At 39.5% G+C, this 25,761-nt stretch overlaps 4 protein-coding genes across 4 annotated transcripts; 1 reads left to right on the top strand and 3 right to left on the bottom strand.

Moving 5' to 3' along the window:
* Positions 1-985: 985 nt before the first annotated feature.
* On the bottom strand, positions 986-3,736 carry LOC148046436 (olfactory receptor 2B8-like). The gene is made up of 2 exons (XM_087714731.1): positions 3,720-3,736; positions 986-1,940 (listed from the first exon to the last, which is right to left on the bottom strand). The coding sequence occupies exons 1-2, from the start codon at positions 3,734-3,736 to the stop codon at positions 986-988; spliced, it is 972 nt and encodes a 323-aa protein (XP_087570857.1).
* Positions 3,737-5,410: 1,674 nt separating this feature from the next.
* LOC148046435 (olfactory receptor 5P56-like) lies at positions 5,411-6,328 on the bottom strand. Its single transcript, XM_087712031.1, has one exon. The coding sequence runs from the start codon at positions 6,326-6,328 to the stop codon at positions 5,411-5,413; it is 918 nt and encodes a 305-aa protein (XP_087568157.1).
* A 9,776-nt stretch (positions 6,329-16,104) lies between these two features.
* LOC148046434 (olfactory receptor 5P56-like) lies at positions 16,105-17,146 on the bottom strand. The gene is given in 3 exon segments (XM_087714730.1): positions 16,105-16,359; positions 16,362-16,489; positions 16,492-17,146. Coding segments are annotated over 3 exon segments (1,038 nt in total).
* Positions 17,147-23,050: 5,904 nt separating this feature from the next.
* On the top strand, positions 23,051-23,989 carry LOC148046433 (olfactory receptor 5P56-like). Its single transcript, XM_087714729.1, has one exon. It carries the CDS (start codon positions 23,051-23,053, stop codon positions 23,987-23,989), a length of 939 nt encoding a protein of 312 aa, XP_087570855.1.
* Positions 23,990-25,761: the final 1,772 nt, after the last annotated feature.

Below are 25,761 nucleotides of genomic sequence, written 5' to 3'. Positions count from 1 at the left end.
CGTTTGCCCGCAGCAATGGCTCCGTGTGCCACCTGTGGCATGCATGCCATAGGTTCACCATCACGGCCATAGTATAATAAATGGACTGAATATATTTTAGTACAAATAGCCATAGCACTTAGACTTATATACCACTTCATTGTGCTTTAACAGCCCTCTCTAAGCAGTTTACAGAGTCAGCAAATTTCCCTCAGAAATCTGGATCTTCAGTCTACCAACTTCGGAAGGATTGAAGGCTCAGTCAAACTGGAGCCAGTCAGGATTTTCTCTTTCTGTGATGATGGCACATTCTGTTAGAAGTGGGGTCATGGGAGAAACGTTCTGGAATTTTCTTCCCAGATTCAATGGATTGAATAATTTTTGGTTTGTGTTTTCTGCATTGTAATTTTACTTAGAAGTAAGATTAGTAAAATATGGATTTTCTTCCATTATATTTTTCCTCAATATTCCCAATATTTTCGAGCATATTTAAAATCACTAGTAATTCATCTTATAATATTCATACTCTGCAATTTATCTGTGTGTTTGTGTGTGTGTGTCTGTTTGTCTTTCTGTCTCTCTGTATTTCTCTCTCTCTCTCTCTGCCACTCTCTGTCTCTCTCTCTCTCTGTATGTGTCTCTTTCTGTCTCTCTTTCTTTCTCTCTCTCTCTGCCTCCATGTCTCTCTGTGTGTGTGTTTGTGTGTTTCTCTCTCTCTCTCTCTGCCTATGTCTGTGTGTGTGTGTCTGTCTCTCTGTCTCTCTCTCTCTCTTTCTCTCTCTCTGCTTCTGTCTGTGTGTTTTTGTGTGTTTCCGTCTTTCTCTATCTCTCTCCCTCTTTCTCCCTCTCTCTCTGCCTTTGTCTGTCTCTGTCTGTCTGTCTGTCTCTCTCTCTCTCTCTTACACACACACACACACACACACACACACAAACACACACACACAAACAGACCTTAAATGAACACCCCCACCCAATCCTAAAAATCTATTTAGCAAGACGAGAATGTTCATGCTATAAAGCCAAAGTCTTTCAGCATTTTGAGTCCTGCTTTATGGACTTCCTTGTTTCTCAGGGTATAAATAATGGGGTTCAAAAGAGGGGTCACTACAACATAAAAGACTGCGATTTGCTTGTCATGATCTTGACCTGTGTCCGAACGGGGGATGATGTACATAGAGATAACGGTACCATAGAACAAGGTGACCACCATAAGATGGGAGCCACAGGTGAAGAAAGCTTTACGCCATCCGGTAGTTGACCTCATGTCCAAAACGGAATAAAGAATTAGACCATAGGAAGAGAGGATGACTAAAACAGGAACCAGAACAATAAATGCTGATAAACCAAAAACAACAGCTTTAGTTACAGTGGTGTCATCACATGCAAGTTTTAGCACAACAGGCAATTCACAAATGAAGTGGTTAATGTGATTGGGGCCACAGAACGGATGGTGAAAAATGGAAGCTACATATACAACTGAGAAGAGGCAGCCTATGGTCCAACAGGATGCCGCAAGCAGTCGCTGGTGCACCCTATCCATGGAAGAGGCATATTTCAGTGGATGGCAGATGGCTATGTAGCGGTCATAAGCCATGACTCCCAACAACAAGTATTCTGTGCTACCCATGGTCAGAGCAATGTAACTCTGTGTCACACATCGTGCTAAGGAAATGGCTCCATCTCCAGTCAAAAGTTGACCTAACACCTGGGGCAAAGTGCTGGTAACATAGCCAATTTCCATGCCTGAAAGGTTGCTGAGAAAAAAGTACATGGGAGTGTGGAGTCGAAAATCAGCATGCACCAAGATGATGATTAGCAGGTTCCCCAAAATTGTAAGCAAGTAGATGATGAGGATGACCCCAAAGAGAAAAAGCTGCGTTCTTCGGTGGCTGGTGAGTCCCAATAAGATGAACTCCTTAATGGAGGTGAAGTTCTCACTCGCTATCTTGGCATCATCTTGCCTGAAATGAAAGGAAATTATTGAAAGATAATGAAATTTCCTGGAAAGGAGGCAGAAAGAAAGAGAAAGAAAGAGAGGGGGGGGAGAGTAAGAGAAAGAAAGAAAGAAAGAAAGATAGAAAGTAAGTAAGCAAGTAAGTAAGTAAGTTTGTTTCAGAGTGTAATCTCAAGACATCCATAATCATTATAAGCTAATTTCTACAAGCTCAAACATTTCAGATGATTGGCACAGCCTAATTGGGAAATTTAATTTATTTATCTTTATTCTCTTTCCTTAACAAATTATAAAAATCCACAGTACAAACATTTGAGTGAGATTAAGGAACTTAAAAATTAATCAGCACAATGCATCAATTTTTTAAAAAGAAAAAGGAAGGGGAAAGGGGGAGCCTGGAAAATTATTCTGAAAACAGAAGAATTCAATAAAGAATATTGACCAGAGTGTTTGATATCTTCCCTGACCCTTTGTAAAAAGAACAAGCAGAAACAATACATTTGAACTCTAAAAAGTAGTGCTTGTTAACAACCCACAGAGGCAAATTGGGTTGAGATTTTATTTCCAGGATTTTATGAACTTGGTGCCTGAAAAATCCATAACTTGATATTTTTAATTACCTATCCTACCATTTTTGTACAGGAGCTGAAGATATCACATACATCTATTTTTGGTTAAGTTTAATCAGGAATGCCTAAAGTTCTATCAGAATGATAAATTGCCACATACTAGTTTTAAATCATTGCAAACAAGAAACACAGACAGATAGGCAAACAATGGGCAATCAAATAATTTTTGAATGGGTCATAATAACATTTAGTTCTAATCTGCTTTTAACTATTTTTTTTTGTAATTTCTGAAGAATTAAATAGCTGTTGACTGGAGAAGAATTAGAACTGATTCTGTATTTCATGATTTATAACAACTTTAACAATAGCCTTAAAATAGTTCCATAGTCAGATTAACTAGCTCAACTTGGACCCCAACATGAAAGAAACTAGAGGTAAAAGTACCCAAAGATTATACTCAAATATAACCTAAATATTACTTGAATATGAATCCCAGACAAATTACCAATGTCAAGGGAAGCTAAGAAAATAGCAATCATTCTAGGCACTTTCTGAGTTAAAAAAGGAAAAAACCAATTAAGCCCAAGAGCTCACTGTAACAGCATTGCAAAAAAGGCATTAAGAGTTGTTAACCTAATTTTGCTAACCTTCTTCTCCGGTAACATTGCACTGCAAACTAGGGCATACAAAACCTTTGCCAGACCAATTCTTGAATACATCTCATCTGCCTGGAATCCACACTGTATATCAGACATTAATTCAATCAAGTGAGTCCAGAGGTATTTCACGAGTCCTCCACTCATCTGCTCACAACAGAATACCTTATGCCACCAGGCTCGAAATTTTGGCCTTGGACATCCTAGAACTATGCCAACTAAGGTCTGACCTAAGCGTTGTACACAAAATTGTCTGCTACAATGTCCTACCTGTCAATGACTACTTCAGCTTCAACCTCAATCATACATGGGCAAACAATAGATACAAACTAAAGGTAAACCTCTCCAAACATGATTGCAAAAAATATGATTTCAGCAACAGAGTGGTCAATGCCTGGAATGCTCTACCTGAATCTGTTGCTATATCCTCAAACTCCCGTAACTTTAACCTTGAACTGTCTAGTGTGGACCTCATCCCATTCCTAAGAGGTCTGTAGGGGCCATGTATAAGTGCACCAGCATGCCTACCATCCCTGTCCTATAGTCCCCATTTATTGGTACCCATTTCCTGTGTTCATGTTTATAATTATACCTGTTATCTCATACGTTTGACAAACTAAATAAATAAAATAAAAATAAATACATCTCCATGGTTTGCCTTAGCAAATGTATCTGCCTTTATCTCCACCAAGAAATACATAAGGTAGAATATGCCAGTATTAAAGTTAAATTCTAAGACTACTCTCCCAAGTCAAAATATTTCATCCTTTAAAAATTATTTTCCTCATAAATAAATTCCAAATGAGCCATTGAAATCTTAGCTTTAAGAATCATTAAGATCTTTCTCAGTAAACCAGAAGGATCCCATCATGATTCCAGTTATAACAGCCAACAACTTGGTACATAATATTGCAAAACAATTTGAGACATTAATGGAATATTTTCAAAGAACTATAATAATGAAATATACTGAAAATATAATGAAATATCTAAATAAAAAGTTCAGGAACTCTACCATGCCATGTCCTTGTAATAATTTGGAGGAAGAAGTTGGTGGCTGAAGATTTTGGACTGATAGATGTAATGAAATTCGAAGAAATTTCAGATTAAATTCTTGGTGTTGATGCAATGGATTTTGTTTGAGATCTTGTAAAGGATTCTTTCAAACTTTTTTCTACCATCTTGTCCATCATTCTGACTCCTGCTCAACCAACCATGTTTTCCTGCTTCCTAAAGTTGCATGTTCATCTTTGAAAGTATTCCAGGACTTAAGATAGCACTCTGGCCTCTTCTCTCACTGTCTATGGGAGATGTCAAGATTTCATGATATTATTTCCAATGAGATTACTCCAATCCCTTGTGGTTTATCAGTTTTCTAATAAACTGATAAAGCTCTCTGTTTTTTTATCTCATGGGCACTTTTAAATATTCACTGAAAGGAAAGAACTTTATGTCAATGTAGTCACAAAGGTTAAAAGAAAGGAGAGGCAAACTTTTGTGTTTATTATTTCTTTTTTCAAACATACATGGAAAATTAATTGAAAGGCAGACAAATATTTGAACATTGAACAAAGAGGAAGAGACATTAGTCAAGCAAAATCCAAGAAGAATGCACTGTCAAACTATTTCTGGATTAAAGCTGAAAATGAAATGAATGAAGTGTCCCTAGGAAATTAATTCAATTCAACATATGAATGTTTATATGGGTAGGGGGAAAGAGGGATTAGGAGGGAGAGGGAGTGAGGGGGTGAGGGAGAGAAGATCTGTAAGCATTTGTAAACAATTTTTTATGGAATGGACTTTCAAGTGGAGACATATGTAGCTTTTCATACAAACTCTCCTTAGAACGTGAGGAAATGCTGAAGGTGCACGGAACATTGTTACCTTCCCACCAGAAGTGGTTCCTATTTTTCTACTTGCATTTTTACATCCGTCCATCTGTTAGGTTGGCAGAAGCTGGGACAAGTAACGGAAGTTCACTCAATTACATGGCACTAGGGATTCGAACCACCAAACTGCCAACCTTTCTGATCGACAAGCTCAGTGTCTTAGCCACTGAGCCACCATGTCCTTTGTACACCTAGGTAGTCCTTAGTTAAAATTCACAAAACACATACAAAAGATTTGAGTCTTCTCCAACACCACAATTCAAAAACAGTGATACCATTAGTTAGCGTATTAAGCAATGGCCTAATAAATGGCCTAATAGAAACCTTATTTGGGGCATTTGCTTGTTTTTATAAAGCAACTCTTCACAATATTTTAGATACTGCCCTATGTATGCTCTTGTTCCTCAAGGTATAAATAATGGGGTTGAGCAGAGGGGTGACCACAACATAGAAGACTGCAATTTGTTTATCATGATCAGGAGATGAAGCTGACTTTGGAATTATATACATATAGATAATCGTCCCATAAAACAAAACGACCACAATCAAATGGGAGCCACAGGTAGAGAAAGCCTTCTGCAGTCCAACGTTTGACTTCATATGTGAGACCGAGTAAAGTATATACCCATAGGTGGTCAGAATGACCGATAGAGGAACCAGAATGCCTGATGCTGCTATAGCTAATTTCACAAGCTTGGTTATATGTGTGTCACTACATGCAAGTTTCATCACCACTGGAATTTCACATATGAAGTGGTTGATCTGGTTGGGACCACAATAAGTTTGGCCAGCAAGAGAGATAACACAGATGGCAGAGAGCACAGGAGCAATTACCCAGCAGGCTAAAGCAAAGTGCCACTGGTTTTGCTTGCTCATGGCAGTAGCATAAATTAGTGGACGGCAGATGGCTAAGTAGCGATCATAGGCCATGACACACAAGAGATAGGACTCCATGCTCGCCATGGTCAATGCGACATATATCTGGATGATGCAGAATGCAAAAGAGATGACCCCATTTCCAGTCAAGAGATGGGTTAACATGAGGGGCATGGTGCTGGTGACATAACATATTTCTACCCCTGCAAAATGTGAGAGAAAATAGTACATGGGAATGTGGAGCTGAATGTCAATCTGCACTACGATGATGATCAGGAGATTCCCCAAAACCGTAAGCATGTAGACAAGGAGAATGATCACAAAAAGAAAAAGCTGAATTTTTCTTTGGCTGGTTAATCCAAGTAAGATGAACTCCTTAACAGAGGTGACATTCTCAGCTTCCATCCTGGCCTCCTGCTGTAAAGAAGAGAAAATGAAGCAAAATTTTAGATTCCTTGGGAAAAAGACTAGCATTTTTTTACAAAAGACCAAATTACTCTCAAAAGATACCGATCGTAACCCACTCTTATATCTCAAGGTAGAGTTATGAGATGGACTCCAGAAATTTTATTTCAAGGATAACCATTTCCACAATCACAGGTTCAATCCCTGGATATTCTTGTCTTAACTCAAAAGCTAAGGCAACTTAAATTTGGTTACATCTTGGATGGATATGGGAAAGTGGTTGGGAGGCTTGTTGGCACACAGCTACAAAGGGGATAAAGTGGATTATCTGGAACATTTACAGTCTGGATTTAAGACAGGGCATAGCATTGAAATGGCATTGGGCACACTTACTAAAACTGTATTACTATTATTCTTCTCTTCCTTACTAGTATCTATCTCTTCCAACTTATTACTATAACCATGTTGCTTGTATCTTTCAATTTATATTGTTTTTGTTAGGAATATAATCTAAAGGTTGGGTTGGCAATATATAAATCATATAGCAATGCTGTACCTGTTTCTTTAAATCTTACTGTAAAATGTGATTGGTTGCTGTTTCCTCAATCGGCCATAAGGGGGAGCCAGAATGAGTGTTAGCTCTCTGTCTGTTTGTTAGATGCTGGGCTAATCTGATCTGAGTGTTTTGGAAGCTGGCTGTTAGAAAGTGCCACGAGCTATTGTAAGTTTTGTAACTGCTAGCAAACTTTGAGTACTGAACTGTTTGTATGATTATGGACCATGTTATTTGGATTATCCCTTAACTGAAAGACATTGATGATTGACTGTCTTATCTGTGTATGACTTGGACTGTTTGATGGAATCTAATACTTCTATTTCCACAAAAGTAAAAGCCTAAACTGCAGTGTCTCTGTATGCTGGTTTATGTGTTCTCCAACAACACTCTCACAACGCTTCTCTGAATGTACTCACTCTCCCAACGGGGAGCTTACCTAACAATTTTTATTTGTTTACTAGTATGATTTGATAGCTTATTAGTAACCTTAAATATCAACTAAGTGCTGTATCTTTTTTATTCTTGATGAATGTATTTTATTCTCCTTATGTACACTGAGAGCATTTGGACCAAAGACAAATTCTTCTCCTTCCCTTTGTAGGGAAGGTTGTTGAGAAAGTGGTGGCCTTTGAACTCCGACGGACCTTGGATGAAACCGATTATCTGGATTCCTTTCAGTCGGGTTTCAGGCCTGGTTACAGCATGGAAACTGCTTTGGTCGCGCTGATCGATGATCTCTGGTGAGCCAGGGATAGGGGTCACTCCTCTATCCTAGTGCTTCTTGACCTCTCAGTGGCCTTCGATACCATCGACCATGGTATCCTTCTGCGACGGTTGCGAGAGGTGGGAGTGGGAGGCACTGTTCTTCGTTGGTTCTCTTCCTACCTCTCGGACAGGTCGCAGTCGGTGTTGGTTGGAGGGCAGAGATCGACCCCTATGCCCCTCAATTATGGGGTGCTGCAGGGTTTGGTCCTGTCCCCCCTCCTATTTAACATCTACATGAAGCCACTGGGTGAGATCATACCCCGGCATGGGATTAAGCACCACCAATACAGGGACGATACACAATTGTATCTGTCCACCCTGTGCCAACTCAGCGAAGCGGTAGAAGTGATGTGCCAGTGCCTGGAGGCTGTTAGGGTCTGGATGGGAATGAACAAGCTTGCACTCAATCCCGACAAGACCGAGTGGCTATTGATGCTCCCTCCCAAGGATGGTCCAGCTATTCCATATCTTAGCCTGGGGGGTGATATTATACACTCCTCAGAGAGGGTTTGCAATTTGGGGGTCCTCCTGGATCCGCAGCTGACGCTAGAAAATCACGTGTCGGCTGTGACCAGGGGGGCCTTTGCCCAGGTCTGCCTGGTGCACCAATTGCGACCCTATCTGGACCGGGAGGCCCTTCGAATGGTCAATCATGCCCTCGTCACCTCAAGACTGGATTACTGTAACGCACTCTACATGGGGCTGCCCCTGAAGAGTGTTCAAAGACTTCAGTTAGTCCAGAATGCAGCTGCGCGAGCGATTGTGGGTGTACCTAGATACACCCATGTTACACCTATACTCCGCGAGCTGCATTGGCTTCCCATTGGTCTCCGGACACACTTCAAGGTGGTAGTCGTTACTTTTAAAGCCCTACATGGTATTGGACCTGGCTACCTGAGAGACGGCCTCCTGCCAGTTAGCTCACAGAGACCTATAAGATCGCACAGACTAGGCCTCCTCCGGATTCCATCTGCCAGTCAATGTCCACTGGCGACTCCCCGGGGGAGGGTCTTCTCTGTAGCTGCTCCGGCCTTATGGAAAGATTTTCCCGTTGAGATCCGGACCCTTACTACCCTTCCGGCCTTCCGCAAAGCGACTAAGACCTGGCTGTTCCGGCAGGCCTGGGGCTGTTGATGTATCCAGCCCCCTCCTAAGTTATGAATGTTGTTGAATTTTTAATGTTGTTTTTTTATTTTTTGTATGTCCCCCCCCCTCCCTTTTTTTACCTGTAAGCTGCCCTGAGTCTCTTTGAGAGTGGGTGTCTTTCTAGAGTCCAAGGTCATCCTTTGTCTCTGCACCTGACCGGAACGGGATGGGTGGAACTGCCAGCATGGCAGTGGAAGATTGGACCATGTGATGGACTTGTGGGTTTGGGGGCAAGATCATGAACTCTCACCTGGGTGGGGAAAACCAGGAAGTTTTCAGATTTGGGTTTTCCCAGATGTGCCAACATGACTCTCTTAATAAATTGGAATTTTGAACAATACTTTCTCTTGGACTCTGATTTAATTTTGGATGTTATTTGGAACCCTGACAACCTCTCCATTTGCTCATGGACTTGCCTTCCGTCTCTCCATTTAAATGTCGACATGAAACTACTGGAGTAGATAATCTGTTGGCCTGGCATCTGGCTTACTAATCACATCTAATTATCTTCCATCCCAAGCCAGACTGGTGATATTTTGACAGTGCAGACTGAAGCCCTGAAGGCTGTAAGTGTCCGCCTGGGGAGGAATTGGTTTTGACTCAACCCTGGCACGACAGTGTGACTTTGTGATATTGGTTTCCCAGGCCCATATATTTTATCTTTGACTCTGGCATTCCCCAGACAGAACTGGTACGTCATTTGTGGGTTCTTTTAGACTCACAGCTCCTACTCAAGGCTATTGGGGGGGGACTTTGCACATTTCATCTAGTGCACCAATTGCACCTTCTCCTGAACTAGGAGGCCCTATCCATAGTCACTCATGCCATAATTACCTCCTGTTTGGATTACTGTAATGTGATGTGCATGAGGCTGTCCTTGAAGGGTACCCAGAAGGGTTTCAATGGGTTTCAAAATCAAAATTCTGCATGAGTCAAGATTTGCACATGTGTCACCTCTTTTGCAGGAGCTGCATTGGTTATTGATTTGCTTCCAGTTGCAATTCATTTTACAGAATAATAGAATTGGAAGGGACCTTGTAGGTCATTTAGTCCAATCTCTGCTCAAGCAAGAGACCCTATACCATTTCTGACAAGTGGCTGTCCATTCACTCAAGGTGCTGGTTATTACTATTAAAGCCCCACATGGCTTGAAGCCAAGTTATCTGAAGCATTGCCTTTTCTCAGATACATGTATGCAGATGATAACACTCTGGTGGCAGAAAGTGAAGAGGAACTAAAGAGCCTCTTGATTGCGGGTGAAGAAGGAGAGTGCAAAACTTGGCTTGAAACTCAACATTAAGAAATTAAAAGAGGCTTGCTCCTGGGGAAGAAAGCTATGGCAAATCCAAACAGCATACTTAAAAGCAGAGACATCATCGTGTATAGTCAAGGCTATGGTTTTCCCATAGTTGCTTCTATGGTTCTGCAACCCAACAAGACAGACACAGACTTCAAAGGATAATCAGAACTGCAGGAAAAACAATTACTGCCAACCTGCCTTCCATTGTAGGCAGGTTGGCTCCATTATAAGAGCCAAGGTGGCGCAGTGGTTAAATGCAGCACTGCAGGCTACTGCTAGATCAGCAGTTCAGCAGTTCAAATCTCACCGGCTCAGGGTTGACTCAGCCTTCCATCCTTCCGAGGTGGGTAAAATGAGGACCCAGATTGCTGGGGGCAATATGCTGACTCTCTGTAAACCGCTTAGAGAGGGCTGAAAGCCCTATGAAGCGGTATATAAGTCTACTGCTATTGCTATTGCTATTGTGGACCTGTAGACTGCATGAGTCAAAAAGAAGGCTGTGGAAATATTTACAGACCCTTCATGCCCTGGATATAAATTGTTTCAACTCCTACCCTCAAAACGACACTATAGAGCAATGCACACCAAGACAACTAGACACAAGAACAGGTTTTTTCCCATCACTCTGCTAAACAAATAATTCAGAACAAAAAACAACTTTCCTCCATTTCATCAAGCATGTCGTTTGGTTACAGGTTTTTGTGCACCAATTCTTAAGCTCAGGGTTAACATCACTGGTTTACATTAAACATAACTGAATATTTCGCTGTCATTGGGCATTATGTATTCAAGTTACCATTAATATTCTTTCATTTGAAACAATCCTTATTTCATTAAATTCATGATTGTCTATCAAATAACAGAGTCTTTAAAGTATTATAGTGTCACCTATCTCTAAGAAGAAGAAAGAAGAAAGAGCGATATTGATTGTTTCCTGATTGCTTATTTGTACCCTATGATTATCATTAAGTGTTGTATCCTATGATTTTTGACAAATGTATCTTGTCTTTTTATGTACACTGAGACCATATGCACCAAAGACTGTGTGTCCAATCATACTTGCCCAATAAAGAATTCTATTCTATTCTATTCTATTCTATTCTATTCTATTCTATAAAAACTGACAGCAGACAGCACTCCTTACTAGCACTGATGATGATAGTTAGGGTAATGAAACATTTGCAAGAAAACCAGCAAGCTCAGAGAGCACCACAAGCCCCTCATTTCAACCCTGAGCTACAAATATTTTCTTTTATTGAATCCTTTATCCAGCAGCAAAATATCAGCTTACCTTACTTAGCCTTTTGCCAAGCAACTAAAAAAGACATTCCTTGCTCTTGGTTTCTGCCCATCTCAGTAGACTATATCAGATATGTAATTGGAGAGGCTTTGATGATCCATTGTACAACTCTCAAGAAGTTATGTTTTTTAAACATTTTTTTTAAATCTTGGCAGGACTCAGTTACTTATTGTCTCATAATTCTTAAAAGCATCTACACTCTAATGGGTGAGTAATAACTCACAACACCTGGAGATACCTTGGGATTAATTAGCGAGCACAATTATTTCCACAAGGAATCTATGAAGTGTGCATGATATCAATGGGAATATGGAATATTCTCAAAGGCTCTACTGAAAAGAAATCATTAGCAGTTAACAATCCTAGGGAAATTGCCCCAATTAATTATCTGTGCTTGATATATATTTTTTAGCTTCAATAAAGGAAAAGAAAGTTATTTGAATCAAAGTTTTAAAAAATCAATCAATGTTTAGATGGGACGATCAAAAAATAGATATAGAAGGGGACTTAAGAGAGGAATGGGGGAGACAAGTAAAGAAACAAATCATAGCAACTGAAGTACCGAAGCGGGCAAGGGTCGATGAGTAGATGATCCTTTTTTTCTTTATTGTTGTTTTGACTTGCTTCTCCTTCTAACCCTCTTTATTTAAAGCATAGCAATTAAAGTATAAAGCAGGCAAGAGATTATGGATGGATCCTGTTCTCAATTCTTGATTTGAAGTGTTTTCTCCTATATCTCCCTCTCCATTCCTCTTCTCTTTTTCTCTTTTTGTAGGCAGGTGACATGATTAGAAGTTAGACATGAAAAAAAGAAAAAGCTTTTCAATGTAGAGTGATATAATTAAAAGCTAGAGTAAGGGATAGAAATAAAGGGAATATCAATGTATTACATTCCTATTTGACAAAATGAAACTAATAATGAGAAATAGGTGGAATAATTGAATAATGATAGGCTGTAACTAAATACAGATGTGTATTGTTATGGTAATTTTATAAGTTGATTGAATGCATAACAATGTTTAATTTGATTAGTTTTGTTTGTACTGGAATGTATTGTGCCCAAGTGCCACACTGTTCACACATTGTTTTGACATTTTTATAAAAAAATAAAAAACTGGGGGGGGGGGAAATCAACACCCGAAAATCTCTGTTTATATCTTTTAACTCTCAATAAATATTAAACCAGAAATCCCAAAGGTGCCTTTTCAAAAGGCAACTAGAATTACTTTGTTTTGGCTTGAAGGCATTTTGCTTCTCATCCAAAAAGCTTCTTCAGTTCTGAACCGAAGAAGGTTTTTTTGGATGAGAAGTGAAATGTCTTCAAGCAAAAACAAGGAAAGTCCAGTTGCCTTTTGAAAAAGTGCCATTGGGACAACCATGACCTGGATGACTGAGAATCTCCACAGACATTATACAAGTCAGAAATCAGAAATTTCTACCACACTTCAACTGAAAAACTTAATACTGGCCTAGGTAACACTGATCTAGGAGGCAGGAGGGTAAATTCTTCCTTCCCAGGCCCTTCCTTTGTGGAGAACTGCAGGATTCAACCCTTGACCTCGTCCAATTTAACATCTGCTGTTAGAAAGTGTTGAAACTGTTGGATGAGGTCATCCACAGGTTTGGTATTCATATGTAGTCATAATTATATTTGTTGACCCCAGGCCAATCAAGTGAAGCTCTCAAGGCTTCACCCCTGAATGGTGTGTGCATGTGGATGAGAAGGAATAAATGTATATGTGTTGGTAATGAGTTCATGAAACCATCCACTTTGCCAATCTCCAGACTGCCTTTCCACAAATCGCGTTGATTTTAGATTCTCCAGCTAAGGGGAATAATCCCTAAAAATTGATAACTCTCAGATAAATTACTTCGCATTTAGCTCAGTCAGAAAAAAAGGATTTTTGGCATAACTATGAAATGATGGAAGGGACACTGTGGCTCGGTGGCTAAGATCTGAACTTATTGATAAGAAAGGTCAGCAGTTCGACTGTTCAAATCCCTAGCACCGCATAATGGAATGAGCTCCCATTACTTGTCCCAGCTTCTGCCAACTAGCAGTTTGAAAACGCGTAAAAATGTAAGTAGAAAAATAGGGACCACCTTTGGTGGGAAGGTAACAGCACTCCATACACCTTCGGTGCTTAGTCATGACCATGGAGACATCTTCGGACAGTGCTGGCTCTTTGACTTTGAAACAGGGGCACCACCCCCAAGAGTCAGGAATGACTACCACATATTTGCAAGGGGAACCTTTACCTTTAGCTATGAAATGATGGTCAGGACCTGAAAGAGAAGCTAAGGGGAACAATCCCTAAAACTGATATCTCTCAGGTAAATTACTTTGCATTTAGCTCAGTCAGAAAAAGGGGATTTGGGCATAACTATGAAATGATGGTCAGGACTAGAAAGAGAAGGGAGTTCTGAAAGAACAAAGTGGCAATATTTCATGAAAATAGTGAGGTTTCTTTTTAAGGCTTGCTTTATCTTATGCTACCTTTCCCTAGAATTCTGTTTGTTTCCAATATTTTTGACATCCTATCAGCATTCTTGGGTCTTTCTCTGAGATGTGTGTCTGGAGAAGAGAGTAACTTTACTTTTTTAATTGTATACCACACATCCCAGCTCTTGCATAGTTTTCCTTAGATGTCTTAAATAAGGGACTTTCCCTTAACTGTGAATGCCTCTCCATGTTTAAATATATGACTAAGACAGATCAAGTATAACTTGTTTCTTGGCCAAGCTTTCTTGGATGATTGTCAAAGATAGACCATCTCCTGAATGGTTATAAGAAGAAGAAAATGGATAGCAACTTGCTTGTTTTCTCTTGCTCCTAGTAAATCATGAAGATTTTAATATCCGGGTCAATATTCTATTACTATTGTTGTATGTACACTGACAGCTTATGCGCTAGAGACAATTTTCTTGTGTATCTAATTACACTTGGCCAATAAAGAATTCTAATTCTAATGGAGATTAGGCATTCAGACAAACTTGTGCAGCAGCAGCCAAAAAAGCCAATGCAATCCTAAATTGCATTAACAGAGGGATACAATCAAGATCAAGTGAAGTACTAATACCACTCTATAAAGTCCTAGTAAGACCACACCTAAGGTACTGCATCCAGTTTTGGTCACCACACTATAAAAAAGATGTTGAGATTCTAGAAAAAAGTGCAGAGAAGAACAACCAGGATGATTAGGGACTAAAACATATGAAGAATGGTTACAGGAACTGGGCATGGCTAGTCTAGTGAAGAGAAGGACCAGGGGAGACATGACAGAAGGGTTCCAATATTTGGGGCTTGCCACAGAGAGGAGGAGGTCAAACTATGTTCCAAAGCACCTGAAGGCCAGACAAGGAAAAATGGATGGAAACTGACCAAGGAGAGATTCAACCTAGAAATAAGGAGGAAATTTCTGACAGTGAGAACAATCAACTAATGGAACACCTTGCCTTCAAACATTGTATGAGCTTCATCACTTGAGACTTTCAAGAAGAAATTGGACTACCATTTGTCAGAAATGGTGTAGGGTCTCCTGCTTGAGCGTGGGGTTGGACTAGATGACCTCTAAGGACCCTTCTAATTCTGTTAATCTGTTATCTATTAATTTGAATGAATTATTTAATATAATTTACAATAGAATCTTTTATGGGTATACTCAGAAAAAAATGTCATTGATATCATAGATACACATTCCCTGGTAAAATACTGTATTTCTCAACATTAACCACTTTAAGAAGTATTAACTTCTCAGCCAGCATGTTTTGTCTGTTTACAAAAAGACGAGAGAAAGAAAGATGGGAGAAAGATGAATCTATAAGTGTTCTCAACTAACATTGATACTGGGCAAAAGTTTAGAACAGATTACGATATGATCAACCTGTGATAAATATCAATAACAAATATCCATTATTCATTTTGGATCAATATGGATTTAAAAACAATATTCCAGACTAACAGAACTTTGTGAAATATAGGCAGTAGATTGTATTCTCTCAGCCAAATAATTTCCCCCCATTTCACTCATATTTTTTTAACTTTAGATCAGGGGTGTCAAACTCGATTTGATTGAGGACCACATCAGGGTTGTTCTTGACTTGAGAAGTGGGGGGGACATGACTATGGAGTATGGATAGGGCATGGCCAGCTTAACATCAGTCATAGAGGCTCCATTTTCAGCTACAATGGCCTCCTGTAGCCCTCTGCGAGTGAAAGCAGAGCCCTGGGGGCACATTCACCCTCCTCAAGCTCCACTTTCACTGGCAGAGGGCTTCAGGAGGCCATTGCAGCTGAAAATGGAGTCTGGATGTGCCATAGACAAAAATGGAGCATCAGAGGGCTGCACACAACCCTCTCAATCTCTCTTTTTACTGCCAGAAGGGACTGCAGGCCGGTCCTTCATTGTTTCCAGGGTGGTTCCATGGGGTAGATATAACCATCCCACGGGCCAGTTCCAGCCCATAGGGTGCTTAGTTTGACACTCAAGGCTTAGTCTGGCCTAGAGTTTGACACCCCTGCTTTAGATTATATCAATTGTTTTCCAGCTTTAACTCTGCCATTAAAGGGATTTTTGTAAAGAGCCCAGGAAGTAGATATAATAGCTCCCCACATACCTCATTTTTCCTAAAATAAAAACGTATTTACATTGTACCCAAATACCATGATAATAATAGTCTGAGAGATCAGTCATAGGTTGAGTTTATGGCTAGACAAACCAACATTTAAGGCACTCTGGATTAATACTCAAGATCAGCCAATGTGGCATGACTATTAAAAAAAAGATTGACACAAACATTCGTGTTTTCTGGTTAAAGTATTTTCTTTGCAATATCTTTCTTACTGACCTATGGATGTCCTTGTTCCTTAGAGTAGAAATGATAGGGTTAAGCAGAGGGGTGACCAGAACATAGAAAATTGCACTGTGCTTATTATGATCAGGAGCTGAGGTTGATTTTGGAATTACAGTATATACATAAAAATGATAGGACCATAAAACAAGGTGACTACAAGCAAATGAGAGCGACAGGTAGAGAATGCTTTGCGTTGTCCAACTGTAGACTTCATGTGGGATACAGAATAAAGAATTAATACAAAGAGGTCAGGATGACACAAAGGGGAAACAGAAGGAGAGGGATTCCTGCACCAGGTACGATATTCTCAATGACTTGTGTATCACCGCATGAAAGTTTTAACACCACAGGAAATTCACACATGAAGTGATTGATATGATTGGGACCACAGAAAGTTTGGGAAACCAGGAAGGCATCACAAATGCCACAGAACAGTGGAGAAATTATCCAGCAGGCTACAGGAAACTGAAATTGGCAGCGTCTGTTCATGACAACAGCATATTTTAGGGGAGAACAGATGGCCAGATAACGGTCATAAGCCATGACACCCAATAGCAAAGACTCAATGCAAGCTGTGGACCCTGCAACAAATATCTGGGCAATGCAGAGTGGGAAGGAGATGGCTCCATGCCCAGCCATGAGGTGAGATAACATTACGGGCATAGTGCTGGTGATGTAACATATTTTGATCATCACAAGATGAGAAAGAAAATAATACATCGGAGTGTTGAGTTGTACATCAACCTGTATCAATATGATGATCAGCAGGTTTCCCAAAACTGTAAGCAGGTAAATGATGAGAATGACCACAAAGAGGAGAAGCTGGATTTTTCTGTCACTGGTGAATCCGGAAAAGATGAATTCCTTGACAAAGTTGAAATTCACAGCTTCAATCATGCCTCCTCTCTGAGGAGAAGGAAAAAGAATGAGAGACCATTAGATCAAATATTGTGTCTACCTATGTAAATAAACAAAAAGAGGCTGGTGTCAACCAACCACCATTTTTAAATCAAGGTATTGAAATTATTGCAGGAAATGTTGGTATCATTATTGGAAGAAGAGCATGTTTTGATGGAGGGAAGATAAAAATTACTACAGGATAGCAAATAAGTTCTGTCAATTTTGTTATATGATTATAGAGGTATTCCTTTCCAAGGAAGATTGGGAAAGAATATATTCAAATTACTTCAACAATGTTTATTTTGAACTTGAATGAAGAAATTAGAACATACCCAGGGTGGTATTTACTTACCTTCCCTACCAGTTCGCAAATGTAAGTGCACTCGCTCAGCTTTCCATGCATGCAGTCAATCTCCCACACTTGCACTCAACCTCCTGCGCATGCACTCAACCTCCCACGCATGCACTCAACCTCCTGCGCATGCACTCAACCTCCCAAGCATGCACTCAACCTTCTGCATATGCACTTAACCTTCCGTGCATGCACTCAACCTCCCATGCATGCACTCAACTTCCCACGCATGCACTCAACCTTCCATCCATGCACTCAGCCTTCCGAACATGCACTTTGGCTTGAAAATGTGCCTAAATAGGAGGTCATAGAGCCAGGGCAGATGGGCAGTGCCACCCTCGATTTCCACTACCAGTTCGGGTGAACCAGTCTGAACTGGCAAAATACCACCTCTGAACATACCCACCTTAAACTTAATTAAGTCTACTAACTCAGATTATTTTTCATTTCCTAGTTTGCATTAGAAAGCTAAACAAGGGTTAGTACTTGAATTAGAGATGACCAGGAGATTTTGGAGCTGCTGATTACCACTTTCTCTAATGGTAGAAGAGAACTTTATCTTTCTTCTTTCCTCATTAAATGGTCCTCAACTGTCAAGAAAGTCAAGTGAAGTATTATCAGCTTCTTATACATTTCCCACCCAGCAAGATGGAAGATGTTCCGTTTGCTTTCTATGAAAGCCAGGCATTGTGCACCTGTTGGGGAGTTTATAGGTCTCTCGGGGAACAATCTATACAAATTGTTACAGAAAGTGTCTTAGGAAAAAAATCAATATTTTGGCAAGATCTCAGCAGCTTATAACAAGTAAGAGCATACCATGGAAGAATAATACATTCCCTGAAAACATCTTGGAATTATTTATTCCAGAATATTCTGTCATTGCTTGTCCATTTTCATCAATTGGTTATCCTTATGAGCACATACACAAATACCTAATTACATGAGCCACAGTGGCACAGTGGTTAGAGTGCAGTACTGCAGGCTACATGCGCTGACTGCCGGCTGACTGCAATTTGGCAGTTCAAATCTCACCAGGCTCAAGGTTGACTCAGCCTTCCATCCTTTCCCAGGTGGGTAAAATGAGGACGCAGATTGTTGGGGACAATAGGCTGACTTTGTAAAACTGCTTAGAGAGAGCTGAAAAACATTGTAAACACTTATATACACTGCGGTATATAAGTCTAAGTGCTATTGCTATAGCTACAACAGTCCATTTAGGGACCTTTCAGTTACAACAGCTTTGGAAAAAACTGACCTATGACCAATTTTCACACATTGCAGCATCTCCATGGTCCCATGATCAAAATTTGGCTGTTTGGCAACTGGCTCATATTTATGATGTTTAGAGTGTTCTGGGGTCATGTGATTATTATTTTTTTCCTTCTGACAAGGAAAGTCAATTGGGAAGCCAGATTTGCTTAACAACTGTGTTAATAACTTAACAACTTCAGTTTTTAACTTAACAACTCTGGTAAAAAAAAGTCTGGAAAATGGTGCAAAATTCACTTATCAAATGTCTTACTTAGCAATAAAAATTATGGACTCAATTGTGGTCGTAAGTCAAGGACTACCTGTAGTCACAGGTTATCAGAAACATCAGTACATCCTTCAAAATCATGTAACTAGTATACTATTTTTTTTCATAAGGGCCATTTTTTGGTTTAAAAATACATAATTCCATATTTTTTTGTTTAAGAAGCATATAATATTGTCTTGGAGACCAAGGGTTTTCATCAAAAAAATTTAAAAAAGAAAAACATGTAAGACTGTGGGTAGAATATGGAGGAAAATTAGACAAAGCAGTTGGAAAGAACTGGTTAAATAAATAAACAACTTCAATTTGCCCTGCACAGATAACATAGAGCTAAACTAAGGTTTTCTCAATTTTTTTTCATCAAATAGTTTCCAGAACAAGAACAATTATACTGTCATAGATCTATCAACCTGTATCTCTCCAAACAATCCTATGTCTTCTGCCATTTGTGGATCCAGTCCTCCAAACATCTTCTTAAACAAATCTGTATGGACTCCTCTTTGCAACTCCTTGTTTATAGTATCTCTCATATAATATTGAAGCCCTCCTTCTGTTTCCTTTTTCAGCTTATCTTTAATTATCAGCAGCGTTATCAAAGATTTTGCAAATAGTATTTCATAGTCCATAAATTCTTTAATGCTTTCTTCTTCTTCTATGTCCTGTCCTTTGAAATAAATTTTCTCTCCATTTAATTCCTCTTTGAATATTCCACTCTTCTCCCTCAGAAATAAACCAATTGTCACGAATATCATCAGGCTCAATTTCTTTATATTCATCTTCCATTTCAATTTTTTGAATTTCAATATTCTTATTTTGTGTTTGAAGAACATCCTCAGTTTTTTCATCACATTTCATTGCCAAATGCACCAAATAATTCAATTTTCTCTCAATTTTTTCCTCTGTCTCCAACACCCGAGGGAGGGCCTTCTCTGTAGCTGCACCGGCCTTGTGGAACGAGCTTCCTGCTGAGATCCAGACCCTCACCACCCTCCTGGCCTTCCGTAAAGCGACTAAGACCTGGCTGTTCTGCCAGGCCTGGGCCTGTTGAGTATTCCAGCTCCATTTGATGAAATGGATGTTATGTTGATTTTAACTTTTTAATTTTAAATGTTTTAAATGTTTTTATTTGTTGTTTTTATTTGCTGTGAACCGCCCAGAGTCCCTAGGGAGTGGGCGGCATACAAATACCATTAAAGTTTGAAAGTTTGAAAGATTTAAGTAGCTCTGGGGAGGTCAGTCATAAATTTGAAAGATTGCTAAGCAACTGTCAAAAGTGAAAGACTACCTTTGTTTTAATTACTCAAAGAACCCATCTTATTTGACTGTGTTAATCAAGTACTTCAGTTCTCAAGAGATTGAGATAAAAATGAATTATAATGAAGTAAAGCAAAGTTCCAGTGGAATTGAAAAAACCTCCATGGAATACATTCATATCATTCTTATGATCTTTTGCAATCTTGTTTCCATGCACAGCAAGGCAGCAAATGTCAATATTTGGGGGAAGACGAAAAAGCAAGGATAAGTGGGCTTGAATCTAACCACAGTTAGCTGTTACAAGGATCAAGACACAATAACTTACTGATTTACTGAAAATATACTTTACTATACCAGTATAAAATATAAAATATACTTTACTATATAAAATATACTTTATAAAATATAAAATATACTTTACTATAAATATACTATACCAAAAAGAAGAGTTGATATCATCAAAAGCCTTCAGTAAATTATATGGAACAGCATCCCGCTGAGGATTTGGGAAGGTCATTAAGATATTTTGTCTAACCTGGGTGACTCTTTGTTTTGATTTAATCTAAGGCAATTCCCAGTTTCAAAAACTTACTCATAAAATCATGTGTTCTCATTCTTCAGCCTACTACCTTTTGAATGATAACTCTGAAAGTATTTTCTGTTAGTTGCTAGTTATTACATTAACAGGTTCAGTGCACAGAGAATCTTTTCAAGCATCCAAAGAACATATTACAGAACATCTAAGAATCTTCCCTTGAAAAGCCATTGAATTTCCAAGTTGCTTCTCACTGTTGCCTCAACAGACGCTGGTGGCGTTTAAGAGGTACAGAAAGGTAAGACATTTCGCCATTTGGAAGTCTGTTGACAGAATCTGATTTTGTTAGGAAGGAGAACGTGAGGGAAGATGTTGTTATAATTATGTGGGAAATCATTGCTACCTCTGAAAGAACTAAGCATTAAGAATGGAATGGAATAGAATAGAATAAAATAGAATTCTTTATTGGCCAAGTGTGATTGGACACAAATGGAATTTGTCTTTGGTGCAGATGCTCTCAGTGTACATAAGGAGAATTAAATACATTCATCAAGAATAAAAAGATACAACACTTACTGATAGTCAAGGTTACTAATAAGCTAACAAATCATACTAGGAAACAAATAAAAGCAATATAAATTGAAAGATACAAGCAACATGGAAGCTGCCATTCCACTAAGCTAAGTGGGATAAGATTTGTGGTCTACAAAATTTGTGGTCTTGTGCTTCAATGCAAGACTCCTATTGGGACTTATCCTAGCACAATAGTTCAGGTTTATTGTGTTTGCATCTCCAGCAAAGTACAAGACACACATGTAAAATCTGGTCATAATGTTTCCATTTTTTTCATGATGATTGATATCTCTGCAGTGGATGTCCAGAAATTCTGGCTTCTGGTTTCTATAGTTGAAGAATGAGAAGCCCAGAATTCCCTGCAGTGTTTGAAGGGATCTGTAAGAATTAAGCAGCTTTAATCTTGGCAATGCAACTGGATGGGTTGAGTGAAGGTGATGCTTTTATAGAATGCACAATAATAGAAAGATCTTGGAGGTCTCCTGGTCTGACCTTCTCCTCAAGCAGGAGAACTTATACCATTCCAGACAAATGCTATCTAATTTCTTCTTTAAAACCTCTGGTGACGGAGGACTCACGATATCTCAAAACAGGCAGCTGTAGTGATTGTTATCACTAATAAAATCAAATGACAGAACTTTTGATGAAGTTTCTTTTTACAATTCTTTAAGTTAATTACACCCAAATAGATAACAGGCATGAGAGTAGGATGCAAGAAAAGCTACATGTAAGTAAGAAATAGTATGCCATTTTCCTCATTTCTCAGCCAGCTAGATTTAGTCACTTTTCTTGAATTTTCCTTCACATTTTTATTTCTGCTTTAGACATGAAAGCCAGCCGGATGACTGGACCAATCACTTGCTCTCCTCCAAAATCATCTCACAGGGGTATTGTCGTGGGGAATATAAGAGAAGGAAGAAGTATTAGATAAGATTGCTGAACTGAATTATTTGTAAAAAATAAAAATAAAGTTGGGATACAAATAAATAAAATATCTCATTAAAAATGCTTGAGAAATTCCACTGGCATGGTGATTTTACATGGAGATAAAAGTACCCATATCACTTATTTGTCTAATTTTTGTATCAAATGTCATATGGTATGAAGGTTGTTCCTGATTCTAAGGGGCTCATCTCTGTTTCAAAGCCAAAGAGCCAGCGCTATCCAAAGACATCTCCGTGGTTATGTGGCCGCCATGACTCACTCTGTTACGCGGCACTAGGGATTTGAGCCGCCGAACTGCTGACCTTTCTGATCAACAAACTCAGTGTCTTAGCCACTTAGCCACTATGTCCCTTATGGTGATTTTACACCGAGATAAAAATACCCATGTCACTTATTTGTCTAATTTTTGCATCAAATGTCATATAGTGTAGTAATATATTATTTCTATAATATATGGAAATCATAATTATACATAGAGAATATTAGTTCTCTATGTATAATTTTGTTAAAAGAACTTGCTCCCCAGAAAGATTCCCAATTAAAGGAACTCCTAAAAGTCAGAGACAGAGTGGCATGACTATTTAGCCTTGATTATTGCCTACATTGGTCTTCTATGGTATCCAATATTTTTTTTAAAGAATTGTTTATTTTTTAGGGATTTTTCACTATCTTTCAACAACTTCTTTTATCTTAAAGGTAGTAAGCCAGATGGGAACTGAGAATTTGACCTTTGTTAAAGAATTTATGTTGGTGGGACTCACAAGTCATCGAGGGACCCAGCTTTTGCTCTTTGGGGTGCTCCTCCTGATCTACTTGCTTATCCTTTTTGACAACCTGCTGATCATCACTTTGGTGTGGGCTGATTCCCAGCTACATACACCCATGTACTTTTTCCTTAGCAATCTTGCTGTGATGGAGATTGGGTTGGTCACCAGCACGCTGCCTCAGATGTTGGCCCATCTGATCACTGGGAGCGGAATCCTCTCCTTAACGCGTTGCATGCTCCAAGGTTATATTGCCTTGAACATCGGCAGTGCTGAAAGTTTGCTGTTGGGTGTCATGGCCTATGACCGTTATTTGGCCATCTGCTCTCCCTTGTTGTATGCTACAGCCATGAGCAACTTCCACCAGGTGCTGCTTGTTGGCACATGCTGGATCACTGGCTGTGCATTTTCCATGATTTATGTCGTCAGTACTTTTCGTCATTCTTTCTGTGGTCCTAACCTCATTAACCACTTTGTATGTGAGATGCCTGTTGTGCTGAAGCTTGCATGTGGTGACATAAAAATGACTAAAGCCATTGTCTCTGGTCTATCAGCCTTCATGGTTTTCATTCCCCTTTCAGTTATCTTGTCTTCCTATGGATTCATTCTGCATTCTATATTGCACATGCAGTCAACTGCAGGAAGGAGTAAGGCCTTCTCCACTTGTGGGTCCCACCTTACCGTTGTCATCTTGTTCTATGGCACTGTTATTTCTATGTACATTATCCCCCACCCAGACTCAGATCCTTCTCACAACAAGGAAATGACCATCTGTTACTTCGTAGTTACTCCCCTGCTTAACCCTGTCATATATACCTTGCGGAACAAGGAGATTCATTCAGCAGTGATCAAGATGGCGAGAAGATGGGGCTTAGAGCAATGAATATGACTATTGACATCTTGCTGGGCTGGTTTTTGGTTGTGTTTTGTTTCAACTGAGGGAGGATGACTATAAACATAATACCAGGCAGTTGTAACTGTTTCTGCTCTTTTATAAGGATGATGCGGCAGAAAAGCAGGCAGGAGAATGGCATGGAATGTAATGGAGTAGAACAGAACCTAACAGAGTAGAGTAGAGTAGGGTGGGGTGGGGTGGGGTGGGGTGGGGTGGGGTGGAGAGGGGTGGGTGAGATGGGTTAGAGGTAGAGGTAGAAGTAGAGGGAGAGGGAGAGGGAGAGGGAAGAGGGAAGAATGGAATGGAGTGGGGTAGGGTAGGGTAGGTTAGAGTAGAGTAGAGTAGAATTGAATTGAATTGAATAACAGAATCGGAAGGGACCTTGGACATCATCTATTCCAACTCCCTGCTTAGGTAGGAAACCCTACACCACTTCAGACAAATAGTTATCCAACATCTTCTTTAAAATTTCCAGTGTTGGAGCATTCACAACGTCTGAAGTCAAGTTGTTCCACTGATTAATTCTTCTGTCAGGAAATTCCTCCTTAATTCTAGGTTGCTTCTCTCCTTTACTAGTTTCCATCCATTGCTTCTTGTCCTGCCCTCAGGTGCTTTGGAGAATAGCTTGATTCCCTTTTCTTTGTGGCAACCCCTGAGATATTGGAAGACTTATATCATGCCACTCCTAGTCCTTCTTTTCATTAAACTAGACATACCCAATTCCAGCAACCATTCTTTATATGTTTTAGCCTCCAGGCATTTGATCATCTTAGCTGCTCTTCTCTGAACTTTTTCCATAGTCTCAACATCTTATTTTTTGTAGTATGGTGACCAAAATTGGTTGAAGTATTCCAGGTGGTCTTACTACGGTTTTATTTAAGCGATATATGTGGCGCTTATTGGCAAAACATGAACATATCCCAAGAAAACAAGAACATGTGAGAAAGAAACTCAAGATTGGCCTGTCATGATACTTTTTGGTATGAGAGAAAAAAAGGGGAAATACTGTCAAGTTTTCAAGATATACACACCTGTATCACTAAAGTAGAGCTCTAATATTTCTTGTAAACTCCATTCCTAAATTTGTCCTCGTCAAAGGACGGACAACGAGATGTGGCAAAATGATTTTTGTGCATTTCAGTAAGTCTTTATTCCTGGTGATTACATGAATAGTTTTCCTAGCAATATTTTTCATCAATGGTTGCCATTGCCTTTTTCCTAGGACTGAGAGAGAGTAAGTGTTCCAAATCATCCAGCTAGCTTCATGCTAAAGATGAACTAGAACTCACACTCTCCCAGTTTCTAGCCTGATGCCTTAATCAATACACCTAACTGGTTCTTGATGAAATGATAAATTTGTCCATTATTTGTACAATTCAAGTAAAGAGTCATTTGGACACTTTATTTTACTGCTGCTTCTGTGGATGTGGCTTTTTGGGCATGGCTTTTGGGCATGGCAGGGCAAGGATATTGCAAAATCCTCATTCTCTCCCCACCCCACTAATCTGCTGTCCAGCTCGATTCTCCTGTTCAAGGCAACGAAAGAAGATCAGGAGGCTGGAAGGAAGTTCGGGAAGGGCCAGCCTATTTGCCAGTTCTCCGAACTACTCAAAATTTCTGCTATGGTTCTCCTGAACCTGTCAGAGCTGGCTGAATACCACCTCTGGAGGACAGATAGAAAACTAAGAAAGGAGGGAGAAACCAGAAGGTCACCGCGAAACCAGAAGGGTCTGATGAGTCCCATGAAAATCCAACTAGAC

Source organism: Thamnophis sirtalis, unplaced genomic scaffold (assembly GCF_051295495.1).
Source record: "Thamnophis sirtalis isolate CommonGarterSnake01/CBP01778 unplaced genomic scaffold, rThaSir2_p1.2 scaffold_4, whole genome shotgun sequence".
NCBI classification, from domain to species: domain Eukaryota; kingdom Metazoa; phylum Chordata; class Lepidosauria; order Squamata; family Natricidae; genus Thamnophis; species Thamnophis sirtalis.
Note: the sequence above shows the minus strand (reverse complement) of the source record. Positions and strands in the feature narration are given on the sequence as shown.

Bases quoted from the DNA above. Each gene is read 5' to 3' on its own strand.
- LOC148046435 (XM_087712031.1), bottom strand. From the start codon at position 6,328: ATGGAAGCTGAGAATGTCACCTCTGTTAAGGAGTTCATCTTACTTGGA.
- LOC148046433 (XM_087714729.1), top strand. From the start codon at position 23,051: ATGGGAACTGAGAATTTGACCTTTGTTAAAGAATTTATGTTGGTGGGA.